This window comes from Lineus longissimus, chromosome 1 (assembly GCF_910592395.1).
Source record: "Lineus longissimus chromosome 1, tnLinLong1.2, whole genome shotgun sequence".
Lineage (NCBI taxonomy): Eukaryota > Metazoa > Nemertea > Pilidiophora > Heteronemertea > Lineidae > Lineus > Lineus longissimus.
The window spans coordinates 17,052,123-17,074,202 of NC_088308.1; the positions used below are offsets into that span (position 1 = coordinate 17,052,123).

The following is a 22,080-nucleotide window of genomic DNA, read 5'->3' on the forward strand; positions in this document are numbered from 1 at the left end:
GCCGAGCAGGTCGTCTCAGTAGGCGCACGTGGCAAGCGCGTTCCATCTAATTAGAGAGCTCATGACAAGTATTACATGTAGGTAAAGAGTTTATCAACGGACCGTAAGCTGAGCTCGCGTTGAAGATACCGCCCGGCGTTGCTTCTCCTATAGAGAATAATCCAAACGTATTCTTCAGGTGCACAATGGGTAAACTGCTACGTTCCTACTAACCAAGACGTCGTCGTGGGCTCAACCTCCCGGCAAATCGTATGAACCTTTACTTCTCGATATCTTTTACGGAAAACTCTGCACTCAGTTTCGTCAAAGAGGCTGTGTTTAAAGGATGAAGCATAATATTAAGGGGTTAACTACATGTATCACTAAGGTGGCCAATCAGAACCCTGAAAAGCATTTTTAAGCAATATATATTATATATATTGATATATTTATATTATAATCGATAATCAACTGCTACATGTATATTTCTTTGAATCGAGTTGCTAAGCCCTTGGCCTGGTTATCTTCGTATACCTGCAAGGGATGCACCCCCTGGGTATGTGTGTACTAATATTGTCTTAGATATTTTCAATTGATTAATCGCGCGTGTATCAGCAATGATCAGGTATTCTGCCGCGTCGGTTCTCTATTTGCATCAGTATAAAAATGCTACATTGCAATATACAAGTGAAAACGTGAAATTTGAAGGAACTCGCTAGCTTTAGGCATGTCGGGCGGATCCAGGGTTTGCGGGGGGTCTTTGACTTGAGGACATTCCTTGGTTTGCCAAACACCAGCATCAGTGTGCTTACACAAGACCTTGGATAACGCCGTGTTCAAATAGATTCTTGATATCAAGAACAATAAATCAGCACTTATGCATATATTTATGTCCTCCAGTCATCGGTTGTTGATGCTCGTGAAGAAATATATATTTTTGATCAGGCTATGTGTCATTGACAAAACACCATCCCCAAATTGACATTCCTCACGCCTGGTTTCTTTCCGGGGTGACTTTCGAGAATAGATGTGTGTTTTTGTGCAGTGCGCTTCTAGAAAAGTTATCTCCGTCGTCACCTTAAATGGTAATTATCCCCTCCCCCCTCCCACCCCATGAGCAATTTCACGGGCTGAAAATGTACCAAACTACTTCCTTCAACGATAGTTCTAGCTAGGTATGATAAGTATTGTTGTAGTGGAAAAACATAGCAAATCATCACTATCATTGCTGTGAAAAGAGAGACGTCGGTGTTTAACTGGAACTGTCACCATATGATAAGTTTATGTGTTCAACAAATCGTTTCGGATCAAAACAAAATTCTTACACATGTTTCTTTACCGGGGGACACCGTTCTCAAGGCTAATTCGAGACGAACTTTATCGCTGTGCGTGGTCTCAGGATATTCAAGCCAAGGAAATATCGTCAAACAACCAGTAGAACACGCGTTTGTGTTTTTGTTTGAAACTAAACGGATCAACTTTATTTTCATAGATTGGTTCTCTCGATCAAACAAAACAGTTGGAACATCCACTTGCTCTGTTTATAACCAGCATGATCACTTCTTTCCACTTCTTCCCCTGAGCCCCCCGATACGTCAATCTAATTCTTGACTCCAGCAGACGAGAGTTTTCATTTCGCTTGCACTAATCAAAGCCAAACCTATTTTCAAGTTAACGCCGCGGAGTTCTGAATCAGGTTCTGAAAGTTAATCCGAGGTGCTGAGCGTTGAGTGTGGCCACGTGCAAGTCAAGCAAACGGCACACGCAATATCTTAAGGTTTGAGTTAAGTTCACCAGATAACATACTCTATATTCACTATATAAGGTCAAGTGATCTTTAAGCATAAACAATGCGTCATGACTGACTAATACAATACATGTACTACAGGGCGGACTGTGGGGACTTTTACACTGGCCCGAATGAACAAGGCTACATGTAGATACGCAGTATCTCGAAAAAAGAACGGAAAACAACATTTGTTGGACGGACCATGAAGAAATCCCGGGAAGAAAGAACTGATCTGGCTGGGAGATTGGCGGCGCACTACAGATGCCAAAGACGGGATCCGATCGTCGTTCTTTGGTTTCGGGTCTTCAAGATATACTGATATCGGGGGGATTACTTGCAGAGGTTTAGAACCAACACATAAAGCGAGCATAGCTTTCCTAAACAGCATGGGGGTGCAGGTGAGCGCGCCTTTTTGAAATGTCAGTGAATAGAGAAGTCGGGGGGAAAAAACAAGAAGTTTTCACCGTGGAATTTTAGTAAAGACTTTTTATGACTATTCGGCATGCTGCAATACCAAAACTTTATGACTGAGTTCACATCATCAAACAGATTATCAAATTTGAATAATGTAATTCGGGGATAAAACGATCGCATCCAGCTCCCTGCGCGCCGAAAGATATTTGCTAAGTTATCGGCATTGTTGGAAATTCGTGGCGAAAATGTATTCGCTATAAAACCTTATAGTACATGTAATCTTGCAATTTTCAATTTAACCTAGCAATTGAAGATAGATAAGCAGAAAGCAGACGTTTTATTCCCCATTATCTAAGGATACTTAGAAAAAACCAGTCGCCACTTCGGCGTCTGCTTCGAACGGTTGATCAGGTCATGGTCAAAACCGATTAGGCTTACTTACTGAAAGAGCTACTGGTGCACAGGGCACAGTGCTCATTCCCCTAGGCTTTATTCCGTGGTGGGGGATTACCTCATGTTGAATGACCCTATCAACACGCCAGAGTGAGCCTTGATGAATGAGGTGAGATCGATGATGCTTAAGATTTCAGATATGATTGATGGGGATAGTTAACAGATTGAGGGTTACTTGCTAGGGCGAGTTACATGTAAGTACACGTTTCATAATTTGGACGAAATCACGTGTTAATGATTTCCAAATTATTGCCGTGAAAAAAGGTGATGTGTCCGTCTTAAAAACCTATTTTGAAGGCTGTGGCACACTGTCGTCAGCTGTATTAAATAAGATATACGTAAATGCGATATCGGGAGACAATATTTATTACCAAAAAATGCACATATACATGTACCAATGCACAGGTAATTTAATAACAAACCGTTACGATTCAAAAAATAACTGTCGTTAGAATAGGTTATGGGTCGTATTATAGCAATATTGAAAATGCTGGGTTTAATAATTTTAATGAAGGACCGATTATGTAACTGGACCTGCATCAAGCTTGGATTTAGAGACAGACAGTTTTGAAGCAATTTTTGGTAAAAAGGTTTTTTCCCGCTGGAAGTGAAAAAAATATATTTATCACGTTTGGAATTTGTTTTCTCGTCTATAGTCTGCATTGAAGCTTTTTGGTTGTCTATCCAAAGTGACGCCTTTTTCTTGTCTACTCTGAATAGTTAGTTTCTTCTTGACTTAAAGCTTCGATGCTATTAAGTCCAGTCGTCTCCGCCCGCATTCCCTCGGGTTCACGGTGTTCGTCTTCATCTTCTTTCTTAGTAATAGGAAGACAGAAGTACTGCACGAAATGTAGAAGTCCCCCAACAACGCCAGTTGCTCCAAGGTAGAATGCTGTATCATAAGAACCAGTGAGATCCTTCATTGTTCCTAAAAATATAAAGAGGCAACATTTAATAGAAATATTAACCCTGATACACGCGTCTTTGTGGCATACGCTATGTTATATTCGTTGCACGGGATGTTCAGAACAGTTGCAAAGACAGAAATTGCGAATGAAACCTATAGTTCTCATCAAAAGTATTAGGAGCTTGGGCAGTTTGGTTGGTATCGTTAATGTTATTGTAAGTAGGCCCTATTGTTCATACAATAACGGGCGCGTTTTTGTCACACTCATTTTGGAGATTGGCCACGCGTCGGCCGTGACACTCCATACCAACGGAGAGCCTACGGGTTACACATGTTTGTAGCGAACGAATTGTGGAAGTCATCGATTCTCCCAACAACAGCACGTTTTAGAATGTCAAGGTCAAACTCTCTCGGAGCGGACTCATTTTCTGGGTCATGAACTCACTAAAAAATTAGTTCAGATAACAGATAACATCAACATAATACTGGGGCACTGTCCTATGAGTGCACACAAAAGCCAATTGATAACCACTGGGCATGCTGCCCATTATTTGCTCTTACCTATTATGAATGGTGATGCTGTGGTTGAAATCCCACTGAAAAGTAGAAAAAGGCCAATGGCCGCAGGTTGTCGTTCTTTTCCGACAACATCCCCAATGACACAAATTGTGAGTGATATATAAATGGACATGATAACCGTGAACAGAACAGCTACTGTTGACAGTTCAATAAAGGTCCTGGTGAACTGAAGAAGCACGACCAGCATGGACCAAACAACTGTGCAGGCTCCCCACACGTGTTGCCTGAAAGGGCGGAACGTCTTTCTATCCAGCAAAAGAGCTGTCGGTATTTTAACAACCAAATCAACGGATCCCAGCACGGTTAGAAGAATGCCAATGTCAGATTCGGATACTCCTCGTTCCTCGGCCAAGGCAGGAAGAAATATATATGGTATGTAAAAAGCAACTCCGATCATAATGCCCGCCGAACTCCGCATAACATACCCGGGTTGTTTTAATAGTGCAAGATGGTCCGAAATACCTGCACAGCAGGAACGTCCTGACATATATTTTCCCTTCGGTTGGGAATAGGCTGCTTTTTTCAAAGGTCCTCTTTCATCACCGATGTCTTCGTTATTAGCAATTGTCCAACTTCTTTCCACTCTCACGTAAATTGCCGAGGCCGTTGAATTGTCGATTGACGTAGACTGTTGGGTTGGAGGTGAGATGGTCTGGTCAAATAATGATTTTACGCTTGCATCAATTTTTTCTGCATCATCATCATCATCACTTTCACCTTCTACGGTTACACTGGCATCAGCAATGATGTCATCTCTCAAGACATTTGTCTTCGTCTGTGATCGAGAGAGGGCGCCTGCAGGGATGAGATGCGCCATGATGCCGCCAAATAAAAGCATCGTACCACTGAATCCATACTTATCAAGGAAAAGAATGAAGACTAGTGGCGCGATCATGGCGCCGATTCCCCCTCCTCCACTGTTTATGCACAGAGCAAGCGTGACCTTCTTTTTGAAGTGCTGAGCAATGTTGATGTATATTGCTGTCTGCAAAAGGGCGGTGCCGACGCCTGAAATTGATCATTAAATTCTATTAGAAGAGGGTGTAAAAAAATGGGGACAATAGAAATATTACGAGTAAAGCCTCTCTTCTGCATTAGATACAAAAATTGGCACCAGAAATGACAATTATAATAGCCTGTCATGCACGGATCCCGCGAGTTGCCGAAAATTCGGCATCGGAAAGCTGTCGCCAATAATGGTCGGACAACCCGATGTACGACACATGGTGATCAACATCAAGTAACGGATCCGTGTCAACATGAATGCCAATACTAGCAGAGGGAATATCCTTTAATATCATGTCTGCATTAGAGAATGCCTAATTTGCAGTTACATGTAGGCCCTACGGGTATAAAAGAGGAATAAGAAGAAACAACGTGTAATCCAGTTTATCAAGCAAATGATAGATATTTGGCAGGTGTAATGTTTTTGAGTGTTTCTGTTTTTGAGTGTTTCCCCTCATTGTTTGGGAACGCTCAAAAATAGATTGACAAGTTTTTCTGTGTATCCCCCCTATTGAAAAGTCGTGGTCTCTCTAGCTGCCTATTGTTTGGAAACACTGACACATGGGAAACAACCACAGATGTTACACCGGGTCTATTTGGCAAGCCGCTCGCCGAACAGGCATCTTTTTTTGTCCTGTTTGGAGAGCCGCTTGCCAAACAGCACTAAAAAGCCACCCTGTTCGGCAAGCCGGGCTTGCCAAACAGGGCAAAAATACTACCCTCTTTGGCGAGCCGGAGAGGTTACAACATGTTGGCCAATAAGAGAGCAGTGACGTCATATTCGAATTTATATGCGCATATTCAACAATGGCCGACTTCCCGCTCTCGATTCAAATTCTGTTACTAAACTCGGGTTTTGGTCAATAATCCATGAAGAAGCATGTACATGTACATGACTGTATGGATTTACAAAAAAAGTCATAAACGTGATTTAACTGATAAGCATGTTAAATGCATTAGTGTGCATTTCTAAAGGCGTTTCACTGTAACTCCAGTGTTGCTGACCGTGTTGCCACGAATGATAATGAGCTCCTGGATGGTTGAATATGCATGAGTTCGGCTCTCCATCTAGGGCAGAAAAAAAAGCTGTTTGGTGAGCCGGGCTTGCCAAATAGTCACTTCCTAGATATTTACCTGTGCAGATTCCAAAGGTGAAAAACATGTAAGCTAGGCTGAATCGGAATGCGCTGAGAATCATACCAGTGCTGGTGATGAGGCCCCCAGCGATGGCTACTGCGCGGCACCCAAAGCGAGAACAGAGGACACTCACCACCGGACCTTAAGAAATATGCATTAGTTCATGAATTCGTTGTAACGGTATCACCACCATACATGTTTGAATCATCATCATTCTTCGGTCATCTCATCGCATTTGCGACTTTACCGCACAAAAGCCTTCTTTTTTATTGTCTGTAAATGATTGTTACGATTCAATTTTCAACTTTTAAAAACCCATTCTTGGAACATGTATGAACAATATAATTAACCAGTGTTCGACTGAACTCCTCTCGCCGCCAGAGGTGGCTACTGGAATTAAGGAGCGAAAGGACCTGATAGGAATGAATCTGACCCCTTTAAAATTATTTTCATAGAAATTTCCGACGAATCTATTGTGGCCCGATACCATGATGAAATAATTTGTATCACCACCGCAGTAAGGTAATTTCCATTACGTGTCAGGTCCCTGTATGCAACTTACCAAGCATCGATCGAATCGTAATGGCCAGTGCGGTCACCCATGCAGTGGTGGCGGCTTTGTCATCGAACACCTCCAGCATCTCTAGATAAATCAAGCCGAAGCATTTGTCTGTCCCTGCCATGATGGTAGTCATGACGGTGCACCCAACGAGGACAATCCATGCCCAACCACCATCAATATCACCCATGTTGTCTGCAAATAAAGACAAAGCTTCCTCGATTGATGGCGGCGATGTCGGTATGGAAAAACTGTCTCCAATGTTGACAGAGGTATGAACAAACCGCGCTTCTCCTCGTTTGACAAGTCGAACTATCGGCGTAATAGCATTCCGCGAAGTTACTATTTATAGCTCACAAGGTCATTTGCATAAGATATTGATGACGTTTTAGTCACGTGACAGTCGGACATCGACACTTATTTCTGCGCATTTGAGCTTATTTCAAAGTCAATTATCTTTGACCCTGCATTGTTTTTAGCATGAATGATACCATAGAGTCAGAGAGAGAAATATTCAGAACAATTATGTAGTATTTCCAACACTCGGACATGTGCCAGATTGAATCTAACTGCCCTAGTTAGAAAGCCTGAATTCATTACGAAACCGCATGTTTGTCCGACATTGCCTGTTTTTCAGCGATGGGGAAATAGAGGGCAGCAGCTGCAGTGACGTCATCTTCGCGGAATGCTATTGTCTGACGAACATCGCCGCAAGTATTTTATGCCGAGAAAAATCTCCAAAAGTGTAACGTTTGAAGTGGAAGCGTAAGGACCCTTAGGAAAAGAGTAAGAACATCGCAACGTTATTCCAGGGGGTCATTGCGCTCCCTTCTTGTCCACTTATCATCCCTTCTTCACATTTAAAGATCCATGTAAAATCCTTTAATTGGTTATCGATAATATCGGATGACGTACAGGAAAACAGGTCTGAAAAGAATTAATTTATGTACATTACATGTATGTGCGGTCATTATTTGTGTGCATTAAATGTATAGGAAATGTGCTCAATACGATACTTACTGAGTTGGTCCGGAAGTGGCAATGGGAGACTGCTAAAATGTGAAATCGGAAATGATAGCGGGCTAAAAATGATTCGGTTGACCACAAAATAAAGCGTTGTGAGACAAGTAAAGGCCAAATAATACGGGTTATGCATGCATGAGTTTAACGTATGAAATACTCGAGGGTCTGTCGGATGAGACTAAAAGCCCTGGTCCCTTGTACCTGAGTGTCTATGCCAGGGCAAGAAAAAGATCCCACATTGGTGGACAGTAGCCTAGTGAACTCCATATACCCCCGGCAAAACTCCAGTATAGGATTACGACGCCGATATTGATATGATATGATACTCTAGACTCACCGATCTAAGACCGTCCGATCAGCCAATCAGGTATGAAGGGGCCTTCGCCTGTCCAATGCGTATTGTGCTGGGGGTGGTCATGCCCCGAGATAATGAACCGGTGTTAGATCGGAGAGTCTAGAGTAGGCCTATATGTGTGTGATCAGTGATTTGGGGCAGCAGCGAGGTCAAATTGGGAAACATAAGGTCAATGGTGTCTACAGGGCCTGGGTTGTGCTTGATTAAGTCCCGATTAAGTGATAATTGGATTCATCATACGGCTTACTGGACTTTGCGCAAAGAACGCAACGCAACGCAACGATCGCAACGGTCCCTAGGTGTATTTTACTATTTTCAATACACAGCCTGGTCATCCTAGCATCCTGATTACATGGGGAGTTAGCATTGCAAAATAGGCCAAACGCAAGCTGGAGTCGATTAAGCTAGCACTCATAACTCTAGCATATACAAGCCATGACATAGAACTCCAGGGCTTACTGTATTTAGCGCAATCATTACGCTTAGCGCAATGAATGGGGAAAACCCAAAATGTGGTACCTATTTCTCTGCCTATTGAGAAACACGATGAAATGCATGTAATTGGACATAAGGCACGAGATCAACTAGGAGTGTTCATTATTTGGTTTAATACATTTACCCACACATGATGATTTACCATGGATAAACGTTCGAGGACGGACCTGTAGCTCCGATATTTTCGATGTATACTAACACTACTAATCCAATAACAAAAAACTGAAGTACGGGTACTGTTAGGTCGACAACTTTCGCGAGTGTGAGTTTGTGTTTACCTTGGTTCCATAATCGTCGTAAGATGGCAGGGTGGTAGGTAGACTTAGTTCCCCGACCAGCCAACTGGCACCCGTCCCAAACTGTACAGTACACAGGGTGGTGTATCGTACGTTAACGTAATAGTGTTGATTTTTGTCTGCATTCAGTGATGTAAGTAGATTTTGACCTGATAAACCTGATATGTGTCATCCCCGGAATGATTGGATAGGTTTGATAGGCGATTTTCTTCCGTGAAAGACACACTTTCGTGCTCTGTTCAATCAATGTCAATGAGTTCAGTCACTCGCATGGCAGCATGTCATGCATGTCGGCGTGTGTTCCAGCCCGGCGGTACAGTGCCAGTGGGAAGACGCTATACATGATCATGATGATGTACAATGTAGGCCTAGTGTAGCCATTGCCACTGCAATGCCACAGGCCGACCGGGTGTAGAAGTAGAAAATGTCCCCTGACATTGGCCATCTTCAGGCGACTTTTGCACAGTGAGGGCGCTGGGCCATGTCCGATTCAGCACTAAATATATTCCTTACACAAGCGTGAGATGTGAGAGAACCCTTTTGGCGACTTTGTGTAACTTTATCTTGCTGCCTATATTGTCTCTTTAAGGTAATCTTTATTATCCCAAAGCAAAAAAGACATGATATTCAAGCTTATAGGTCACCGCCACCACACCATGTACTACTACTAGTATATAATAGTAGATCAATAGGCGCCCCATCTCTGAGATGATACGATAACTGATATCTACCCTTGTTCCATTGTATTTTTTAGTGTCAGAAAATAATGATTGCTCCCGAGGCGTAATATTGCGCTAAATAGGCGTAATATTGCGCTAAATACAGTAAGCCGAACTCCAGTACACATAATTGTTTCAAATGAGGTTTTATATGGACTGGCGGCCGAGGCGATGGAATACTATTTTTAGTCACAGCTGATTCACTGGCAGTTAAAGGGACAATTATATTGTCACATTAGGTTAGTTTGGAATATGAGTTTGGCTAAGTTCATGGTGATGGATAGGTGGCGCCAGCGCGACGAATGGAAGGTATGTTACATATTGAGGTAAGCTGAGACCCGCACCACACCAAAGAGTAAATCTCAAAATTTAACCCATGACCGAAGCACTACACCACCCCATTGAGGAGTAACTATCACGAATTGTGCCTATGACCAACGCACTACACCATCACACTGATTGAGGAGTAAATATCTAGATTCAAACCCATGGCTTACGTATTTGAGGAGTTAATCCCAAGAATCGAACCCATGAGCAAGCATTACACCATCCACGATATGGAGTTACGGCTATCCTGTGGCCGTGTTAGCCCCAAGTTTATATTAGGATGACAAGATGGGGGGGGGGCAAAAATAATGGTCACTCCCCATTGCACTCGTTGCTACCTATTTCTATGACTATTCAGAAACACGATGGAATGCATGCAATTGGACATCGGGAACGAGGTTTACCACTACCGGTTAGGGAGTGTTCATTATTTGGCTAAATACATTTACCACACATGATTTACCATGGATAAACGCACGAGAACGGACCAATGGCTCCGATATTTTGAATGGACCTTCCTCGGTTTCTTCTCAGTGAATCGCTTGATTGATGATTATTCTGTAGTATCTACTGTAAGCAACAATAAAATCCTTTAAAGTATGTCTTTTTTTTCTTACATTTGCCGATAAGATCTGAACCTGATAAGGCATCGATCGATCAATCTCGCGAGCCCTTCATATTAGTCAAAGAACGGCTTAATTTCTGAAGGGATGTGCAGTTTCAGTGTTCTATTTATTACCTACTTTACACTGAGTATTCTATACCTGGTCTCCGAAACTGTCAGTTTATGATCAACAATGTTGATAATACTAACAACCAGAATGATGCTTGGCGGAATCGGATGTTGGTAGTAGGCTTTGAACGTCAGATCATGTCATGTAGATTTCCGATTAAAGTATACTCGCCTGAATCTTTTACAAAACGACTTCATATCACAAAATATATAGAGTAATATTATGTTATGGTGATGACGCCATCGGAGAGAGTCCTACGAATCCTTAGGTCCGAAGTTTATCAGCAACATAACACAGAAGTATGTGTATAAGACTTTAATTTAACTTCAACGATTACAAAAATGGTCTCGCTTCTTCGTTCACCACCACGCCCAGTCACGCTATACCACACCCTCCTTCAACAAAATAATCGACACAAAAATGGAACTGACATTTTGACTCAAAGGGCGGAGATTGAATCAACGATTACAAAAGACCGAACTCCATCAAGGTAAATTGTTCAGGAGAAAGTTTTTAAGACATTTCAATCTCATCACAGAGAGCACTTCTTATTTTTATTCTAAAATAACACCTGGTTTTCACAGACATGTTGTAAAGTAAAATACAGGCCCCAATATCTGTACTTAAAGGGGACTATAGGCAGGAGCAGAGGGGCTAATTTGGCCATATTCAAGTGACTAGTATATACAGTAAGGGCCCTTGGTCATGTCAGACTCAGCTCTAAGTATATTCCTTGTACAAGCGTGAATCATTTCGACGTACTGTGAGGTGTGAGAGACCCCTATTGGCGACTTTGTGTAACTTTATCTTGCCTGCCTAGCTGCTGTCTATATTGTCCCCTCAACTGATGCCCAAGTAAGATTTTATTCGCCATTTCTGTAATACGAAATATTCTTTACACCCCATATTTTATATCTGTCAAGCAAAACACCATATTTTAAATCTTCCTGAACATGAAACTCTAATAACTGCCATGAAATGTACAGATGTGGTATTAGGCGTCATGGAAAGCTAAGGCGAGGCACGCGATTATTCGTCCAATCACAAGTAAGATTTTATTCGCCATTTCTGTAATACTAAATATTCTTTACACCCCATCTGTCAAGCAAAACACCATATTTTAAATCTTCCTGAACATGAAACTCTAATAACTGCCATGAAATGTACAGATGTGGTATTAGGCGTCATGGAAAGCTAAGGTGAGGCACGCGATTATTCGTCCAATCACAAGTAAGATTTTATTCGCCATTTCTGTAATACTAAATATTCTTTACACCCCATCTGTCAAGCAAAACACCATATTTTAAATCTATCTGAACATGAAACTCTAATAACTGCCACGAAATGTAGAGATGTGGTATTAGGCGTCATGGAAAGCTAAGGTGAGGCACGCGATTATTCGTCCAATCACAAGTACATGTAATATAGCTTTGGTGTGTGCACAAAACCAAACCAAACATGAGGTGCTTAACATGTAGAAATCATTCAGAGTATGATCTTCATTGGACACACTTAGGTCAATAAGTACACTCATAAAAATAAAGGTTTTTGAACTTTTGAAAAGAACTTTAAAGGTTTTCGGCCAACAGAAATGTGCAACACGCCTGTGGAGATTTCTGTAAAATGGAAAAAACGATGGTTTTTAAAATTCTGAAAGGCTTTTTCGTTTCGCTGAAAAGCGTCTACGGGTAGCTTAATTCATTTTGTGTTGACCAAAAAACCTCAGCCAAAAAGCTTTATTTCTAAGAGTGTATGGCTTCTTGGTGTTATTTATGGCCTTTCTATATCATCATGGCACGGACACTAGCTAACAATGTGATCATGGTATTCAGCCCTAAATATACAAACATGTACGGTAATTTTTTCATTCGAATACCACGAATACAACACGACCGACAGAAATGGATGAAAATGCATGTTTTGATAGTAAGTATCGATACGACAATGCGTCTGACAATGCCATGCAACTAACTTAAATACATGACAATGTCATTTAAAGATAAATCATGGGAATAGACATTGCATAAAAGGAGGGGGAAAAGTGGAATATGTGACGCTTGTTGGAAATGACTTTTTCGTTCTTGATGTCACGAATGCCGTGTGAAAACCGTAAAGTAACAACGTAAAGTCCATGTAACTCCATGTAAACCCATCCTTGTAGCCTTGGTAATACTCTAGTCGTTTCACCGATCAGAGGCCTGCTGATCAATTACGAAATTACTACGCAGCCAAAACATAAGGTCTAGATCATTGGACAACTCGGTATGCTGATATGAATGAAATCGAGCAAATGCTTTTACTTCAATTTTGTACAGAAAGGCCTAGTGTAAATGTACATGGAGTTTTAGATAAAAGCATTTGCTAGTCTTTACTCATCTCACCCAATGTCTTTCTGTCATTGAACTGAACGACCATGTGCTTAATATCTACAAATGTAGGCCTACATGTAGCTTTAATAACCGTCTTGACCCTTAATGTATTGACATAACTCAGCTTCAAGACAACGCGCGTCGGTATACATGGGTGGAGGTTACGGTGGCAATACCGCTGGAAGTTCGGTGTACATGTATATGGCTTCAACTATCGAGAACCGGTCTGAGACTGCTGAAAGTACTAGCCAGCCTATATGTATGTCCAAGAATGATTTCTAAATTGCATAGTTCATCTATCCTTCTGTAGTCACACCACTCCAGTGGGGGTAATGGATATCTGATGTATCACATGAGGCTCCCATTTACTCACTGTTCTTCTTTGTCAGGTCGTCACTGGAATAAGTTAAATTAGTTATTAAGATCTAATTGATTGCCACAACTGATCATAAGCGTAAGGCGCACTCAAAAAATACTAATCCTTGGTGGTTCTGTTACACGTTCATCAGAGAATCTGGCCGTGCTCATCAACGCGGCGGGGCGGGTGAAGTGACGGCCTGAAGACCAAGGTGATCACGACGGCCCGACAACGAAGTGGAACCAAGCCGCGTCAAGCGAATCAACGCAATGAGAAAATAACTCGAAAATATCGGGATTGCGATGCACCCGTCACTTTTGAAATTGAAATCATTCTTGATTACTGTAAAGTAGTTTGTCAATTTGACAACTCACTCAATCAACTAATTTAGAATCAGAAATCTATTGAAAATATATTTGTAATTATTTTTCAGCTGTTAACTCGAACATTACGTCTAAGTTCCTAAGTGAACAATCAGATTTAGCGTGAAGGACCAACAAGGCCAATTTCATCGAGTACGACATCAGACGAGGCAACAATTTGATGAATTCAGTGATATATTCTTACCTTTTATACCTTGGGCATTTGTGCCATCGAACGAACAGATCAGAAGTGGCTTTCACGCTCAGGTAGTAGCATTTGTCGTGAACGTACATCATTCCTCCGCTGCAATAGTTCACAGCAGCATCGTCACTCTCGCGGCATTTTTCAGCACATTGATCGCCATCTTGAGCGGAATTGTCCGTTTTCATGATGTACCCTTTTGTCACCTCCATCATGCCTACAAATGGAAATTTACAAAGCGATATGACACATATTTTTGCATACTTGGTGGCTCATAATTACTGTTGGGGTGAATAAAATGTTGACATGATATAGTAGCTCGTAAGCGTACATCTACACGTACATATTAATGCGGAATGACCCCATCCGATCTGCTGTATATATAATCTTTAAGAAAATATCATTTGACCTCGAATTTTTATTTTTCGTGTTCATGTATCTACTTACCAATCACCAAGTGGGACCAATTGCCATTACCACCGAAGGTACACTTTGCGTCTATCAGGATCTCACACTTCTTGCCTGTCACCTTAACGGCATTGCAGCGTTCCGTCTCACAGTCCTTATGCTGATTTTTGTCAGAAATCGCCAGATTCTGACATTCCTGCATATCCTGCTGAGGGGTCGACTCCTCATGACCAACATACGCAACAATTGGTGCTATCTTCGATTCGCATTTGACTTTCTCTTGCACACAGCTTTTTTCTGAAATAGAGAATGGTTGAACGCGTTTACAAATTCTGACCGGATAGTATACAAATGTACTTGTATTTGACAAGCCACCATTCAACTAAAACTCAAAGCAAAATGAGAGTTCAATCATGTTATGTAAACCCTTTCACTTTTGCGTCTGCAGATTCCTTGCGAACAGTTATTTCTATAGTTACTACTGTGGTGGTCCAAAATCAGTAGAACTCTGCACCAGGAATTTTCGCTCAAAAACACTAAAGGACGGGGATATTTACTTCTGCAAGCGAAGACATGTCAGTACATGTATAAACACGAAATCCATGTCGGTAGTGTGGTTGCAGGTCGACCCAAGTTAAACAAGTAATCTCTTGAGCCAAGGGGGTGAAGAGTGTTAATTTCCGATTTGAAATTTGGCAGGTGGTCGTCGGGTCTTTTCACAACCTGTGCTGTGTTGTTTTTTCTCTCTGTTTCTCCATTTCTAGTGCTATTTCAAGCAAAGCCACCAGCTATCATTTCACACATGTAATTTTTACCTGGTACTCTGTTTTCTTGCTTTTCTCCTGCAAGAAGAACGACAATGTTAAACACTGCTATAGCTGCATGCATGAGCTCGGTCGATCATGACTTAATAATCATCTACGGCAGCGGGAAATGGTATCTTTCGTGTTCGTAGTATCTCTTACAATGGGCCGCATAATCTACTTTATACTTAGATTGCCTGTAATTCGTCTTGTCGACAAAAGCCAGTCAGGCTGTGCAGTAACGCCATCCCGGACGACACTTTCTCTTTCACACGGATGAGACTCATTCATATCGACAGAAATAATTTTGGCAATCTCCAAGCAGGCAAAATATTCACGCATACGCGGAATGACGTCGGTTAGTGACAACACTCATACCACGATCACAGGATAATATGATGCTATTAACCCCTACCCACACCTTTCTTTGATAATGCCACCCCTTTCTTTGATAATGCCAAACCCAACCTAGACGTTTCTTTGATAATGCCAAACCCAACCTAGTAAACATTTGTTTGTAAATGCCAGCGGCCCCAACCTAAACCTATCTTTGATAATGCCAACCTTTATAGACCATGCACAAGAAGGAAGTTTGGCGATAGAGCTTAGGCCCGACAGTATTTTTGGTTAGCGGTCATGCCCAACTCACCTTTTTGGCAGATATCTTGGTGGATGAAGTTACCATTTAGATGACACGAGGAAGTACTTTGGACAAAGGTAGCCTGGAAACAGCCTTTTTGGTCCACGCACGCCTTCTTGCATCCGTCTTCGTCCTTTGCGTCCGGCTTGGTATGGTCTTTTGCCTTTGCTTCATGATCATAGATATGCCACGTGTAATAAGGGTCCTACAAACAAGGGAAAACAATGCATATATTGCTTTCTTACTTTTGCCGACCAGTGTTGAGCACAAACGTCTAATTCTTATCACTTCCTGACTTTCTTATCTGGCCAATGTTCGATGATAATTACATTTTCCCTTTTGGGATGGCCAAGTCATTCTATCATCGCCTCTGGATGATGATATCATTCCATCATTGGCTTATTGGTGCCAAATAAAAAGGACAAGATTCCTGTAAACATGGCTATTGTTTTCAGAATGTGAGTGACAACCGATATCTTATTCTAAAGGTATAAACTTCACTCATAAAAAAGCGATAGAAGTATACATGCTTCCCGAAATTGGTGGCTTGCATTGGAACTAACTTTTTCCCCCTTGTCCGTCATTAAAGGCATTCAAGTGTGTTGGTCAACCATGACTATCTCCTTTGTCCCTCCACCATAAGGCCTAGTTTCCCCTTATGACATCACTATTTCGGACACTCAGCGCCCCATTTCTGGAATACCCACGTGGCGTCCGTTGCAATACTTACCTTGATTGTTTGGGCTACGGGAGAATTACATGGTGGCTCACCAAGCGGACAAACAAGACACTTCCCTGGGAATAGAAATGGTATCAATTTCAGTGTAACTGTCAACCGCCAAATTTTCGCGGGCATGTTATTTTACCAAAAGCCTCGATTCACGAAAATGAAAAGTCGTGGAAAAACCGACCGACATTTTGTAATCCGCCGAAATGGAATGAAACACCATTCTCCCCTGAGGGCGAAACTATATTTCACCTCAGGTGGAAACATTCTCACCAAAAGTGGAAGCTATTCTTCTGTGAAAGCGGGTTCATTATTGCCTAAAATGACCTTGACCTTTTAACCTAAATGACCTCAAGAGACCTCGCAAAACAAATTTGACGATAAAAGTCATGGTCTTTCCAGCCATTGTACTGGAACACAGAAATAGGGGGAAGAAATAAAACGTTACGCCGGTTTAAATCTGTGAGTGTTTCTGTGTTCGAGTGTTTCCCCCACAATATATCAGGCTTCGAATGCTTGATTTTCGGTTATCTCTAAATAGGCAACATTAGGGGAACACTGAAATATGGTGACACTGGCAGATGTTGCACTGGCAATCAACGTTAAAAAAATGACCGACAACGAAGAACTCACCGGCGAATGTTCCAAGTGTTGGGGATGCGGGGGTCGTTGTTATCGCCGAATGGCTCTCTGAAAAAGAAGCACTGCTTAGTGTCTCCGAACATACTCTAGCATCGCCGATCTCTAAGACGTACTCATTATGTCATAAAAACTCTAAACAAAAGGTCAAGCCGGAGCAACTTCATGATGACCAGGGACCACTTAATGTTGCCAACCCAATGTCCAGCCAAACGACCGAGTGCATGAGATCTATACACACTCGAATCGAATATTCTCGAACAGATGTGCCCGCATTAGAGTTTTAGCTTAGCCAGCTGTTTTTGCCGCTATGTGGCGTTCGCGGTCGTCGTACCCAGTTCTGAAGTGCCAATCAAATAGCTTTATTTAAACTTACCTTCTCGACGGACTCGTTTGTGGCCGGAACTTATCGATAGGGTATTAGCTGCAATTTGAAATACGACATCAGACATTTATGTTTATTCCTTTATGATAGGCCTAGATGGAAGCGCGTGTTGTTATTTTTTGCTTTAAAAAACGACAAGAAACCACATGTGTCTCGATTCCTTCTTTCGAAAACGCAGTACAGTGCGCATATCATATAGCATTAGCAAAACAATTTCTCTCCAGTTTGGACGGGATTAGAAATAATCTTTAAATCTCATTTCATTCTGCGCAAATAACGTACACATAGATATACCGAGAGTTTCACATCAATAGCTAGATCTAGTAGGGACAAATTCAACCTTGTGTATAATTGATAGCGATAAGGAATTTGACGACTCTTTATCGAAAACGGTATAGTTTCTAACAACCCGTCTCTGGTGTTAGACCAACTAAGTGACCGACAGAGAATAATTGGGAACTCATCGTCTGAAACAACAAGGACATGTGCAGGTGTGCGCTGCGATTTTCTTTGCGCAAATCTATATTTCATTTTTAGAAATGAAGCGGGCTTTAGCGAGAATGCGGTCAGGAGCCATGACTAGGCGTTACCGGTTGTCGAATTGGCGGGTGTCCAAGCAAAATAGCTCTCGTTTTGGCGAAAATCGCCGTTTCGTGATCCTTGCCTGACTGGTGACACCTTCTTGAGTTCAAGTATAGTTCTTGTTCTTGGCCCTTGATTTAAAATTAAGTCCCTTTAAACCTACTTAATCGGGAATTCATATCAACTTACCAACTCCGAGAAGGAGGACGAGCAAAACACTGTACTTCATGATAACAACGTGGCGTCTCAGCTGGCGTATTCTTATCGAACAAGACACAATTTAGAATGGTTTGGTGATGGAATGGTTATCGTTTAAATAGAAAACCAATTGTAAAGCAACGAATCCTGCTTAGGAAATATCTTAATCAAGATATCCTAAATATATGCCTCAGGGATCAATAAACGAAATGTTGAATTAAAGGAATGTGTCGTGTTCATTGTGATGCTTGTTTCAGCTTCATCGCGCCTGTCACTCAGAGAGCTTGATTTTGCGCAGATTCCGCTTGCAAATTGAACCGTACGATACAGCTATATCTGGGGAGAACTTAGAGCACAAAATTTTGCACGTGCCATTTTATTGTTCAAAAAAGTTGTCAGTGGGTACCATCAAGAAAATATTGGTACCATGTGTCTTTAATACCATCCAATTACAGTGCGTCGAGTCCGTTGATGAAAGAATCCTCTTGGAAATGAAGGTTTCTGAGATTTTGAAAACCTTTGAATTTTTTCCTCGGACAACACAAATACGCACCCTTAGCACCTTATCAGCGAATTTTAAAAAACCTGAAAGGTTCTTAATAATCTCAAAAGACGCATAGGGGTTGTAATTTCGCTGAAAAACCTACGAGGGCATATTTTTGCTGAGTTTGGTAAAATTAAAACCCAAAAAACCGTTGTTGATTTCTACTTAACGGTGATTAAAGCGCGCAGATTGGCTACGAAATATAGGAACGGTCCCCTAAACCTGGCTCAGTCGGACACAAAAAGTGGACGGATGACATTCCGCGATAATTCGCTCTTGCATGGTTAGATAACCAAGGCATTTCGCGTATTCCTCGTATCAAAACTAATCTTTAAATGAATTTGATAATACTTTAATAAGTCCAAAAAGACATTATATCGGAGTCCCACAGTGACAATCTTAATCTCAACACCTTAAGAAGCGAAATAAATATTTCAAGATCTTAAATTTGAACTGCGCTGGAATTCAGAATTGTCTATTTGACCCATGACATTACAGAGCCATTGATGTATCATTGTATTTCGCGATCGGATATAATTTCAAACACAATCTTAAACTCGCAGCACCAGCACTCTTTCAAAGATATCCAAGACACAGTATGTTAATCATCATCCTGGTATGGTTGTCTTTCCTGGCTGTGACACTGACTTGCAATGATTTGTCGCCGCCCCTGGTGAACCTCTTTTGTTGTGATACCGGACTGCACCAGTTAATCATCGCCCCGGTATGATTGTCTCTCCTGATTGTGACACTTGCATTGCTCCAGCTAACCGCTGCCGCGCCCTCTCTTGTGACTGTAGCCTTGCCCCAGTTGATAATCATTCCTGGTTTGTCGCTCCTGACTGTGATACCTGTCTTTCCTCACCTGATGACCGTCCCTGGTTTGTCGCTTCTGATTGTGGCACTATACTTGTTGCCCCAGTCGATCCAAGCTGATGTTACATATAGCTGAATGATAGAACTGAACAAAGAGGTGCGTCTTTAGCAGTCTTTTGAAGGTATTGCAAAGGCTCCGTGTTCTTTTAGCTTTTTGGCAATGGCAGCCGAAACGCTGAACCGCCGTTCGCCATACCGGGGCTTCAGACGACCAGGCTGAGGGAATCTTCAACCTTGCTCACCTGTACTTGCTTTGCCCCATAGTTACCGTACCTGTTAATGAAATTTTATTCAGAATCACAAGAAGATACGAAGTTACAAAAGGTATACATTTCCAGGGCTGAGGCACAATGTGCATTATTAGCCCTGGAGTACAAACAATATATTTACAAATGATATTGGACCACATAAGGAAGTATAAAATAATAACAAGCAAAGAGGTAGGAAGAATAAAATTTTGTAATTTTGAGATGCAGCGCTGCAAGCCCTTTCAATGGTCGGCAAAGTAATTTACCACAGCAAAAATAAATTTGGCAACTCTTTCAACCACCTTCTTGTTAGTAGCTGTTGAAAGGGAACTGTGACCATACAAAAGGGCTTGCAGGCGCTCATCTATGCGGTGAAAATTGACAAAAGAAAAGTTGGTCAGCCAACCCAAGTCATTGAACAGTGAGACACGAAGATCTAGAAGTGGAGGTTGTGACAGCAGGCAATGTGAGATGTTTTCTATTTTGTGTGGCTGAAGATGACTCACAGTTAGCATCTCTTAGAAAGCACTTTGGACGGGTCAAACTCTGGCATGAGTGGTACACCAAGGTTGTAGGCACTATGGACCACTTCACTTCCTGTTAAGAAATACTTGATTCTTACACCTTTCAAGATTTAGTCCCATTTTTGATTTAGTATATTTCATGATGGTTTAAGTTTAACACATCATCGTTTGGGTTTAAATAGTTTTCATGTTAGATTTCAGGATGTTTCCTTTCGTTTATTCCTTGATTATTAGCTGTGATTAACGGAGTATTTATTTGGTTATATGTCCAGGATTTGGGATAGTCAACTTCCTCCCATCCTTTCTCATACATGCTCTTGTCTTGGATAGATCAGAAACATTTATGCCAATTTCAATCTAACATATATCAGCGGAATCCTAGACCCCAGAATGCGGCAAACACGGTATGTAGTAAGCTATGCCTTTATTAATATCATGGAAGTGATATTTCCGTCTTCTAGTTATTCATAGATAGATATTTTGGACATGTAAAGTGAGCATCAAAATGAGCCATGTGGAGTCTTTGTTCTCCACCACATATGTACTTCATTTCTTAATTCATTAGTATAACCTTTGACAAGTGGCTTAACTGGTTACTATAAGACCATTCTTGAGCTTGATACAAGTATATCACACCTTTGGTGTTATATAGATGATTTTATATCTTTAGGACGCTAGTTTCTTATACCCTGTCTCTGGAGATAGGTTTAGCTTTAGCTTTAGGATTTCTTTCTTTTCATTCTGATCTGTGAACTCAAGATAAGTGTTGCATCTTCTTTCAGTCTTTTACGGCATCAACGACATACATAAGGAGTTAGAAATATTTGTAAGACAGAGAACGAAGAAAGATTTATCAATAAAGATGCCCGTATATCATATAAAGAGTGTTTATTCATCAGAACGATTGGTCCACCACCTGGGGCGGCTTGATTCCGTACAGAGTCCATGGCAGAATCTACAGTAAAAGACGTGTGCATACCCATGTGCACCAGTCAACTCCTTAGGGAAAAAAGAAAGAGTTCCAGAGAAACTTCCAAGAACTTCCAAGAAGTCAGGCAGTCGACGTCGGATGACATAAACTTTATTCCAGGATCTCCTGGCAGTTTGTTTTGTTTGTTTGTCAACAGGTCAGTGTGTCACAGCTGACTCTGATGATGGCCATACGATCTTGTACAGAAACATTTGACTTTCATATGCTGAACTCAACTAAACCCATGACCTACAGTGCAGTGAGTGAGGACAGATGGAATAACTTCTATCAATTGGATATCGCATTTAGTAAATAAAAATAAAGGAACAAGAACAAACAACAACAAACCAACCAAAAGAACTGGGACTGTGAGGATAAATCTCTACTGTCAACATTCACGGACTATTATGGACTTCCAGGATCTTAGGATTATAGGATCAATGCTAGAGTTAACCTCAGGCCTATTCTTGGAGT

At 41.5% G+C, this 22,080-nt stretch overlaps 2 protein-coding genes across 2 annotated transcripts; both read right to left on the reverse strand.

Annotated features, from left to right (window-relative positions):
- Positions 1–4,695: 4,695 nt before the first annotated feature.
- On the reverse strand, positions 4,696–8,269 carry LOC135491111 (monocarboxylate transporter 12-like; the record flags this gene model as incomplete). Its single annotated transcript, XM_064776811.1, has 4 exons — positions 8,183–8,269; positions 6,826–7,017; positions 6,261–6,404; positions 4,696–5,129 (listed from the first exon to the last, which is right to left on the reverse strand). Coding segments are annotated over exons 2-4 (765 nt in total), but the record flags the coding sequence as incomplete, so codon positions are not given.
- Positions 8,270–11,306: 3,037 nt separating this feature from the next.
- On the reverse strand, positions 11,307–18,515 carry LOC135491185 (uncharacterized). The gene is made up of 9 exons (XM_064776935.1): positions 18,436–18,515; positions 17,656–17,703; positions 17,274–17,330; positions 16,644–16,708; positions 15,923–16,118; positions 15,286–15,312; positions 14,510–14,767; positions 14,066–14,279; positions 11,307–13,536 (listed from the first exon to the last, which is right to left on the reverse strand). The coding sequence occupies exons 1-9, from the start codon at positions 18,473–18,475 to the stop codon at positions 13,506–13,508; spliced, it is 936 nt and encodes a 311-aa protein (XP_064633005.1). The 5' UTR covers positions 18,476–18,515; the 3' UTR covers positions 11,307–13,505.
- Positions 18,516–22,080: the final 3,565 nt, after the last annotated feature.